The sequence below is a fragment of the Gossypium hirsutum genome, chromosome A12 (assembly GCF_007990345.1).
Source record: "Gossypium hirsutum isolate 1008001.06 chromosome A12, Gossypium_hirsutum_v2.1, whole genome shotgun sequence".
NCBI lineage: Eukaryota > Viridiplantae > Streptophyta > Magnoliopsida > Malvales > Malvaceae > Gossypium > Gossypium hirsutum.
Genome location: NC_053435.1, coordinates 81,887,175 through 81,897,830, shown reverse-complemented (window position 1 = coordinate 81,897,830; position 10,656 = coordinate 81,887,175). Strand labels below are relative to the sequence as shown.

The following is a 10,656-nucleotide window of genomic DNA, read 5'->3' as shown; positions in this document are numbered from 1 at the left end:
ACACTAAACCCCCAAAAAATTATTTTATTTCCTCCAAAAAATTAATTATATAATGTAAATTATTTTAAAATAATTTTTTATTTTTAACCTCTCAAAATTTTAAAAATTTATACCGCTAAACAAAGTTCCTTTAAATTCTTTTTAGAATTAAAAAATTATAAATTAATATAACTTTTTTCTAAAAAATTATAATTTAAATTTAACCCCTTAAAGTAAATTTTTAAATGTGCTTTCTTCGTAGAGAATTGAAAGTAGTACATATAAATCACCGATATTAAAGGGTGCTAATGAGTATTCAACCAAGCGAAACACTCAAAAAGTGTTTCAACTTTCCATAGTTTTCTTTTCTTCCATAGTTCTCTCTTTTTTGTGCTTTCGTCCTTTAGTGTGGAAAAAACTTGCTAAGTTGTTTAAAATTAGACTAAAAAATTTGTTTAATCAAATAATTATCTGCATTCTTGGTTTTAATGTTGTGGTCAAACATGAGATTATGTTTGCAATTACATCATGTTTGCAATATAGATTTTGTACCATCTCAGTCCAAATTAGTCAGCATTAAAACTATGTCTTCATTTTTACATCATCTTTTTGACCAAAAAAAACAAAACAAAACAAAACATAAACACTTTGGGAATTGTGTTTACCAACTTGGGTTTGATCCTACATGAAATCAACACTAAACCTTTTTAGTTGAAATGAAAGTACCCATAGCTTAAAATTTTAAAAATTAAACGCGTAATTGTTCTAGTGTTTGATATTCACTTGTAGAATTCATCTAAGTTTGAGTTTTAAAAGGAGTAAATAATTTGAATAATTCCTTTAAACGCGTAATATATATGATATAAGAATATATGTCCTTACTGTGTGTGTAAGTATTAACCGGAAAAAAATTTAACAATTTGCATTAAAAAATATTCATATACTAGTGGGATAGTTAAGGCCTAACCCACTTTGGGGAAGGTGTAAAGATTCTTGACTTTGATATATTTATATACATAAATATTTTTCAATTTTGAATCTTTGAATGATGGAAGAATATGTTCAGCTTTGAATCCATGGTACTTTTAAGAGCCACATACATGAAATTATTTAGGCTTTATGGATCATATCACATTTTCCATTGCCATTTGCTCTTAGCTTTTGACTGAGAAAAGTTGAACAACTTGGATTTGCTTCCATATAAAATATCTATTAAAAAACTCCCAACTCACTCTCTCTATTGTTATTTGTATCTAACAATCAATATTTTCATATTTGTTAATATGGGAAACTTTTTATTATGTCCTGTCAAGTTTTCTCTCCAAAATATAAGCAAAAACCCTTACATTTTCTTTGAATGTAATTGGAGAATTGTTTTATCTTTAAGATTTTAATTATCTCAATTTAAAAAAATTTAAAAAGTAAAATCTATAATTGTTGAGAGTGATTGCACATAAATAATGATTTAGAACCCCATTAGATACAAATAGACTTATATTTCATTGTCCATTTAAAGATAACCTTCAACTCAATACGTGATGCGTCATGCATCTAAAGTATCACTTGAACTAGCTAATCAAGTGCTCTCTCGAACTGTTACCTTGCTCATGGATCTTCTATATGCTAGAAAACATAGGTTCCAACCATCACATGTACAAAGCTTTGTAGTAGTGTGGCACTTGCTCTTCAACTGACGTCCCTAAACTTTCTTCAAAACTGAGTTTAAAACTTTGAAGGTATATTGGTTCTTGAATGATACTTAAAAAGCATTTTTATATTAAAGGTATAATGACAAATTCAACCCTTAATTTGTTTTGTCAATTTAGCCTTTATTATTATTTTAGTTAAATTTAGTCTTCAACCTTTTAAAAAGAGTCAAATTTGACCATCATCTTTTCAAAAAAAGATAAATTTATGCGTTTTCAACAGAAATACTGACTAAAATGTTAAATTTTAAACATGACAGTGCGCATGGCAATCTATGTGCATTTCATGTTATTTTTATTTGTTTTTATATATTTATTAATTTTTTGAATAGTTTGATAAATTTTAAATTATTTGTTAACATGTTATATAAGATAAATAGTATCATGTCAGCATAAAGTACAGATGAGCTACCATGCCAACATCATTAACAAAAACAATATTTTAGACAGTACTTCCATAAAAAAATGATTTAATTTTCTTGAAAGAGTAATTTCTAAATTTAGCTACAAATAATAATAAACAAATTGACAAAAATATAGACATTGAGGATTAAAATTTTCTATTATACGTATATTAAAATAGCATTATATATATATATGAATTTGACCACTAAGTTGATGACAAAAGGCTTGTAAATTGGTCCCATTTGGATATTGGACCAACATTTTGACATAAAAAATCTATATCTATCTAAAAGATCACACATGAACTTGTCAACATAAAAATAAAGAGGAAACAAAAATGGGGATATATTAAAATAGCAAAAACAAATAAAGCTTTCTTCACTTTTAACACCCATAGCTAGATTTGTATCTTTGAATTTTTTATTTTTTTATTAAAAAAAAACCCCAAATTTAGGTAAGAAATTTTGTGTTCATATTCCTTCTTAATCTGAAGATTTGATTCCAGACAGAATTTTTCTTTTTCTTTTCTTTTTATAATATAATTTCATACACCTGAAGCAATTTGCATGCTTTGTATTGGTAGCCCATGCACATCATACATATAGAGATCTCTTTTTAGCAATATTTAATATTATTAAGTAGATGAAGAATATGTACTGTCTTTTGTGTGTATATATATATAATCTTAAATATGTGTTTTTATTAATAAATTATTAAAATTGGTTGGTGCTGAACAACTCAGTTGCAGTTCTATAAATCTTACACCAGACATAGCATATGCTTTGAATTCTTGCTTCTTTGAGTCACCATTTATAAAAATTCAAATAATATAATTGGTATATAATTATTATTTTATTTAAAGAGTTTTAGGTGAAAAAGGATAGAGATTATCCATATTATCATCATTTCAAACTCCCATCTATGTTGGATTAACAAATTTTATCTATTAAAATACAGAATAATTCGATTTATACAATGTTCGCAACAAATAAAAGTAGAAGATTTTAATTTTTGTTCAAAAGCACTTTTGAGAAATAATGATAAACTAAGCCTTGAAACACATGGATTAAATTTAATCATATCTATAATTGTTGCATGGATTGCTTAGACATGACGTTTTAAACAAAATAACCCTCCTAAATTTTGATGATGACATTTGCTTCTTCTTCTTTTTTTTTAACATGTTAGATCCATGTTGTTGATGTTATAAGTATACGTATATTTAAATTTTAATATGTTTATTCCAAACCCGAGCTTGCATTTAACACCAATACTGGCATTAAACTAATAAGACTTGGTTGATACAATATTCATACATTGAAGATTCAATTAGAGTTGTTTATAGGTCAAGCCTAGGCACAATATTAACGCACTTTATGTTTGCCTAAGCTCAACCCAACCCTATCCTAAATATGGGCTTAAAATTTGCTCATGCTCGTCTATATTTGTATATAGTTAACTCAAACCCATTTTAGGTCTGCCCATATTAATTTTTTTAAAAATTAAAATATATATTATTTTTAATTTTATTTTAATTATTAAATTTTTACATATAGTCATCTTAACATATTTTTTTGTTTGTTTGTTTTGTTTATGTTATAGTAGTATAACTATAAATTTAATTTTTATGTATTATAAATTACATAATATCTAAAAATAATAAAATATAAAGTAATTCAAACTAAAAAAAAGGGTCAGGCAAGCCTTACTCTAACTTATGAATTTAATCTGATTAATTAACTGTTTGTTTATGGTTTAATCCACCAAAGACCTGTTACCCATGTAGGCCTGAACCCAGTTAATTAATGAAGTCCAAAATACACACCACAGCTGAAAAGGCCCATCAACCACTTTCAGTCAAATTCCAGGTCAAATCATAAACAAACGCGAGAATTAGGTAAAATGACAAAAAGTTGTTCTCAAGGATTTAATCCTCTTCCTGGATTACGAAAAATTAATCATCAAATTCGCTTCAATGGATACTTTTAAGTAACAAAAGAAAAAGGAAAATCACATGGTTACAAAATTTCACACATTACATGAGAAATAGCTTGGATTGAATTAACATCGTCCCTTCGTCCATAATGAAAACACTAAAACATAAAATTATTTAAAGCACAACACGACAATACAATTAATTTCCAGCTGCACAAGGTCATCATCATCATCAACTCGTAGCTCAAGCTGTAGCAGCAGCACCTGCAACAACAATAGTGAAATAGTTAATATCAAATTCATTTATGTGTATATATATTGGTACTAATTTAGTTACTTAGTGAAGAATGTGATATTCATTAATGGTGATTAAAGGATAGTGAGAATTTCGTCCCTACCAATAACGAAATGGCAGCAGACATAGTAGCCATGTGAGGGGAATTATTATAGGGCCTTGTGATAGGATTTAACTTGGTGTTATTATTAACTTTTTTTCTGAAGGAGTTAAATCATTCTCTAGTGTCTAAATTTGGCAACTATTTTTATATTAAGGTTTGAAATTTTTTTTTTCAAGTTAGTCCTTGATATTTTTTTAAAATTCAAATTTTAATATAAGAACAATTATTAAGTTCAAGAATTAATTTGAAAAAAAAAAGTCTCAATACGAAAATTATTATCAAATTCAAGTCCCAAATAGTGATTTAACCCTTTTAAAGGTTGAAATAAAAACTTGATCTAACCATGGAGGCATGGAGTACGTACAAACAAGAGCTAGTTGCAAACCCTTCACACATAATACAACAAGAAGAAAATGATAGCTATACGTCACAGAATGTAAGGTCGGAGATTGAAGATGGTTCACACGATGTGCTGAGAGCCACTAGTGATGGTTTTTGAGAATTTGGAGAGCATAAAAGGAAATGAAAGGTTTCCGAGAGAGAATTGACAAAGTAGTAAACTAACAGTGGTGTCTTAACCCTCTTTTGAGAATTCTCCTAAATAGATTGGTGGCAGCATCATGGAGAGCTCTTAGTAAAGGTTTTGCTAACAGGGGCTAAAATGTTAGTAAAATTATATATACCTTGAGATTGAAGCAAAGAAACGAATTCACAAGCTTCATGTTTCTTGCAACATTGCCCTCTTTTGCCTTCAACCTCCGGATGGATCTTCCTTTTCAACATTCTCCTCATCGTCTAATAAACCAAAATATAAAAAGAAAAAAAAAACCCAATTTGCTTAATCAACTTACTAATTAAAGCTTTGTTTATGGTTTCATGGCCACTCACTTTCTGTAACATTTTGATAGGACCTGAACCTTCTCCTACTTGAGGAACCAGTTTCATAGCCAAAGAATTTCCCTGCTTTGTTCCAACAATGGCTTTTTTGCCACAATTCAGTTCCATTTCAAGACCGCTCGGCGAGTCTGCGGAGAAGAGCTCTGCCAATGTGGTTCTTCTCCGATTCCCAGACTGGCCCTTAATTTCACAAACCGGCATTGCCTCGTCCTTAAAACCGTGGTCCAAAGCACCGAACATCAGCCGATTCACTTCTTCATTACCATCATCAAAATGAACATCACCATCATCGTTATCGCCGACACTATCGTCGGAACATCGTTGTTCTTCCCGGTGCTCGTCATCGTTTTCGTAATCTTTTTGTCCACCCGATTCCAAAGGGTCAAAACCGAGGGTGCCAATTGTTAGAATGCCATCAAGCACATCAACCAGAGCTACTTGCTCGATTACAATGGCTTCATCGGTATTCTTAACATTTGGAGCCAACCCATCTGCACAAAATACCAAAGTTCTCTCATGATCATCCAATGTGATAATGTAGAATTATTATGAAAATAAACAAGCATTAATATATAAATACTTGGACCGTTATTATATATATATATAGGAATTGAACCTTTGAGGATGGTATGATTGAATCTCCTATGCACCCAGTTGAAGATCTATTATGTAAAATTTAACATTAAAAACACAAAAATTCAGAGGAAATATACTCATTAGAAAGGAAATATATAATTTATGGATATGTTGAAATTACCTTCATTTTTTTTCAGACAAGCTTTTGTTTGGTGAGAAAAATCAATGCAATGGGCAAAGTGTCAAAAGAAAATGTAGTGAGTGAAGGGGGGGACTGGCTGGGAATGTTTTGTAGAGGAAACTGTAGTAAAAAAGCAAAGGGTCTAGTTCTTGTTCTTGTTGCTGCCTTGAAACCTATAGGGTTCAATCTTTCACCTCCCACCATGGCTGATGCTTTGGATTCCTTTTAAACCATATCTGATTCCAAAGGGACATACATATGCTATGCCTCTATCTAGCTACCTTGGTGGGTCACCTAAGGTCCCTCCGGTCAGGGTTTATCAGAAAAAAAGAGTACTTCCATTCACTTCATTTGAAAAAAGAATATAAATTAATTTGTTCTCGTTTTCAGGGGAAAAGACTAATAATTTGAGCAGTTTTTAATCTGTCTATGAATACATATATTCTCTCATTATTGTAGAGCAAACAGCACAATCGTTTGCTTTATAATTATAGGTGGCCACAATACAGGTTTGAAGAAATAAGGACCACAAGTTCCTTTGAGCTTCTACTTTAAACACGTTACATATCTGTTATCTTTAGAGCACATGCATTCAAATCTTGAAGAAATAACCAATAACCATATCCCTCTTGGCTCATACTTGCTTAGGGATTTTAGTAGGTTCCACTAATTCCACTAATTCCACTAATTGGGCACATTGTGAGGTGTTTTCTTTTTCTTTTTCTTTTCTTTTTTTTGTCTATTTGGGTGTTGAGGGGGAGATTAGACTCGTTTGAAGAGAAGTCTATAAAGTGTCGAGCCCAATATTAAACTTGAAGTGTCTGTATTCGATTGGATTTTGTATCGCGACTCCATCAAGAGCCTCAAAGGGTCCACAAACCCTTCTTACCCAGAAATGCCATGGGTATATATGACAACTCGATAGTTAGGGGTATCGAAAAATGCATTCTTGAGACTCCGCTTCAGTAAATCCGACTCGTAAATATTTTTAATAAATATTTACAAAGCTAGTTGTGTAGTTAATTAAGTTTTGATTAAGTAAAATTGTATGAATTAAGAGTAATTAGGTATAAGGACTAAATTGTATATAGGATAAAAATTGAATTATAGATTAAAGAAAAATTAAAAGGGACTAAAAAAGCAATTATGTTATTATTCTTTAATGAGTCGGCATAAAGTAAGATATTTATAAATTTAATATATATTATAATAAAATAAGTTTAATTAATATTTAAGTATATATATTATAATAATAATAATAAATTAATGTATAATAAAATAAAATAAGTAAATGAATAGAAAGCCAAAGCCAAACCAAAAATAGAAAGGGAAGAAAGAAAAAGAAAAAAAGAAAGAAAGATGCAAGGTTTAGGGATTTCTAGGGTTTAAAGCTCAATTGGTTAGTTAATTTAGTCTCTTTTTTTGTAATTTTTATGTTTTTGAGATTTCGGTATCAAGTACTACCCAACACATGTCGAAATTTTAGCAATTATTGAGTTTTTAAATGTTGTTAATGTTGAATAATTTTAGTATTAGGGATTAAATTGATAGATTTTTTAAACTAGAAATGAAAAGGGATTAAATTGTAGAATAAATTGTAAAAATTTTGAAATTTAGGGATTTAAGTGAAAATAGGGAGTTAAATTTAGTTTAAAGTGAAATTTGTATAAAAATATAGAATTAATTGTAAAGAAATAAAATTAGTCTCGGTTTAGGGACTAAATTGGAAATTAGGAAAATATTGAGTCAAATTTGAAATATCTAATATGAAATTGAATTGTGTTGTATTAATGAATTTTAATTGTTTTAATTTCGTAGCTAACGTCGTACCAAAATCATCAACTAAAAAGGGGAAATATAAAGTTGACGTGGAGTAACTCGAAATTTTTGGTTTGTATTTCTATAATCTGAACTTAGTTGTTAATTGTTGTAATTCAATTTAATGCATATGGTAAGTGTTGATGTGAGTAATTGATATTTGATAATTGATTGAAATGAATTGAATTGGTAGATGCATATTGAATATATTGATTATTGAATTGAAATATATATGTGTTAATGTGAAATTTGGATATTGGATATTGTTGTATTTGGAAAGAGAATTGGAACCCTATTAATTGTATCAAGTTGAGTCGGATATAAATGGCATGCTATAGGATTGGAAGAGTTTAGGGATTTCTTCGACTTCGAGTCAATGAGGCACTGGGTGCCAATTTACTTCGGTTTAACCGATGAGATACTGGGTGTCAAATTTATATAGTATTGGGCGCAGTTATTACTTCGGATTTATCTGATGAGGCACTGGGTGTCAAACTAGTGTGTTGGTTGAATCTATGTATCCGTCTGAGTCTGAGTCGTGTTAATAGGGGTAATTAAATAAAATGGTACAATGATTGATAATCGATAATATTGTACATGAATTATGTATTCATGAATTGGATATTATTATTGTTTCAAATGATATGTGGATCAAATTGTGAAAAGCTATTATATAGCAAATGATGAAAATTGAATAAGAATATGGTATAAAATGATGTATTTATGTTTTGAGTATTAAATGGTTAATGTTATTGTATAAATAAACATGGTTTTAAATATTCAATTATGTCTATTATATTGCTTTGTCTTTAATTATTCGGATTATAGAAATACTATTGAGTTTTACTCAGCGTACGGTTTTGTTTTCCGTGCGCAGGTTAGGTACTTAACTTTTGATCGCCGATTCAGCATCCAATAACGATCCTGAACTCAAATGTGATGATGTTTATCTTTTGTGTCGGCATGTACCTAGGGTGTCTAAATAATAATTATTTTGTGGATTGAATGTAAATGAGATTATAAGTTTAATATTGGTTGGTTTTATACATATAAATATGTGTTAGTTTTTGAAGTCATCATATTATGGCACGGTAAATTGAACTAAATCAAGACAGATGCATGTGAATTTAATTCTATGTTTAAGTGCTCATGAACTAGACAAATTGATTTGGATTTGGTATGTTTATAATTTGGATTAAAATGATTCTCATGAACTATTGCATTGGGATAATTCAAATGCAATTTCAACATATGAATTGAAGAAACCAAAATCCTTACTTGCCTGTCTTAAAGTTTGCCTAAACATCTCAAATATGAACAATGATTAGTCTGCCTCTTTAGATTTATCTTGCATATCTCGAATATAGATAGTTTATTATGTAGTTATGGGTGATGAGCCAATGTACACTATCAAAAATTCTGCCTATTTTTCTGTGTGTTTTTCATTTAATGATTGGTTCATGAACTACTATTGATTTCTTCTTAACATCCTCTTCGAGTTCAACCCCTTCCTCCTTTTAACAATATCTCTGCTAAGGTTCAAATGTGTGTTTTTTTCTTCTGTGTTTTATTACAAGTACTCAATACTGGTTAGTATAAATAATTATTATTATTTAGGATTTTTTTTTTTTGAATTTTGCTCTCAAATTTTCCTCGAAATTATATTTAAAAAAGAGATTAGTGAATTTTTTTTCCAAAATAATAAAGAAAAAGGCAGGCCATGAACTGATGGATTAAGATGAAGGAAAGCTTACGTTTTCAAATTTCAACCACAAAAAGAAGATTCATAATATCTTATCATCCCCACCTCTTTCTCCTACAAACGTCACAAACCCTAATTCTCTCTCTATCCATGGACCCTCTATCAAGCTCTGTTTCTTCACGCCTCAAACCCGCCAACTTCAACTCAACACCTCGCCAATTGCACCCCTTAAAACCACTCAACAGACCGCGTCACCTCCCTCCACCGTCACCCCAACGTCCCCTTCTCTTCTCCACCACCAAACCAACCACTATCTCCACCTCTTTCACCCACAAAAACCTCACCGCTCCTCCTATCTTCCCCCACCGCACCTCACTTCTCCCTTCATCATCCCTTCATGTCCATCGAACCCCCGCCACCGGCTACGCCGCAGCTCTATTAGACACAGCTCAATCCACCGGTTCACTTCACGAAGTCCGACGAGACGTACGAAAGCTCTCGAGACTACTCCAAAACAGTCAAATTCAAGCTTTTTTGAATGACCCGTTTTTGGGTGATCAAGAGAAGGGAAAAGCAATGAAGGAATTGGCTAAAAAAGGGAAGTTTAACAAGCATCTTTTTAACTTGTTAAAGATGATGGTTGAGAAGAACAAGTTGGGGATTGTAAGTGAAGTGTTGGAAGAGTTCGAGAGGGTTTTCGATGAGTTGATTGGGACTAAACAGGTTTGGGTTTCGTCGGAGAAGATGATTGGGGAAGACATGTTGTTTAAAATTGCTATAAAGGTTCAAAAGCTTAGTGGTGCTGTTAAAGTTAAGGTCAAGAACTTAGTTATTGATAAGCTACCCAAAATACCAGACTTTGGCTTGCTCTATACTTAATATGCAATGATTGGTATCTTTGTTTCAACTTCAACACTCCTTTCATTTTTAGCTTACTTGTATTATAATAAATATGCAATCAGAAATGAAATCAAGATTATATTACGTGACATGATTTGACAGAAAACATGTAGTTTTTCTTTCACCATTTAAATGCTTATAGACAGCATGTATGAGGAT

General features: G+C 30.6%; 2 protein-coding genes across 2 annotated transcripts; one reads left to right on the top strand and one right to left on the bottom strand.

Moving 5' to 3' along the window:
* Positions 1–4,130: 4,130 nt before the first annotated feature.
* LOC107948154 (protein TILLER ANGLE CONTROL 1) lies at positions 4,131–6,532 on the bottom strand. The gene is made up of 5 exons (XM_016882622.2): positions 6,078–6,532; positions 5,937–5,982; positions 5,312–5,811; positions 5,107–5,218; positions 4,131–4,289 (listed from the first exon to the last, which is right to left on the bottom strand). The coding sequence occupies exons 1-5, from the start codon at positions 6,081–6,083 to the stop codon at positions 4,270–4,272; spliced, it is 684 nt and encodes a 227-aa protein (XP_016738111.1). The 5' UTR covers positions 6,084–6,532; the 3' UTR covers positions 4,131–4,269.
* Positions 6,533–9,633: 3,101 nt separating this feature from the next.
* LOC107948155 (ATP synthase delta chain, chloroplastic) lies at positions 9,634–10,586 on the top strand. Its single transcript, XM_016882624.2, has one exon. The coding sequence runs from the start codon at positions 9,634–9,636 to the stop codon at positions 10,474–10,476; it is 843 nt and encodes a 280-aa protein (XP_016738113.2). The 3' UTR covers positions 10,477–10,586.
* The last annotated feature ends 70 nt before the right edge of the window (positions 10,587–10,656 follow it).

Excerpts from the sequence above, each read along its gene's own strand:
- LOC107948155 (XM_016882624.2), top strand. The coding sequence starts at position 9,634 with ATGAAGGAAAGCTTACGTTTTCAAATTTCAACCACAAAAAGAAGATTC.
- LOC107948154 (XM_016882622.2), bottom strand. Across the intron at positions 5,219-5,311 it reads CTATCAAAATGTTACAGAAA|ACGATGAGGAGAATGTTGAA; the intron begins GTGAGTGGCCAT and ends TTGGTTTATTAG. Across the intron at positions 4,290-5,106 it reads TTCTTTGCTTCAATCTCAAG|GTGCTGCTGCTACAGCTTGA; the intron begins GTATATATAATT and ends TTGTTGTTGCAG.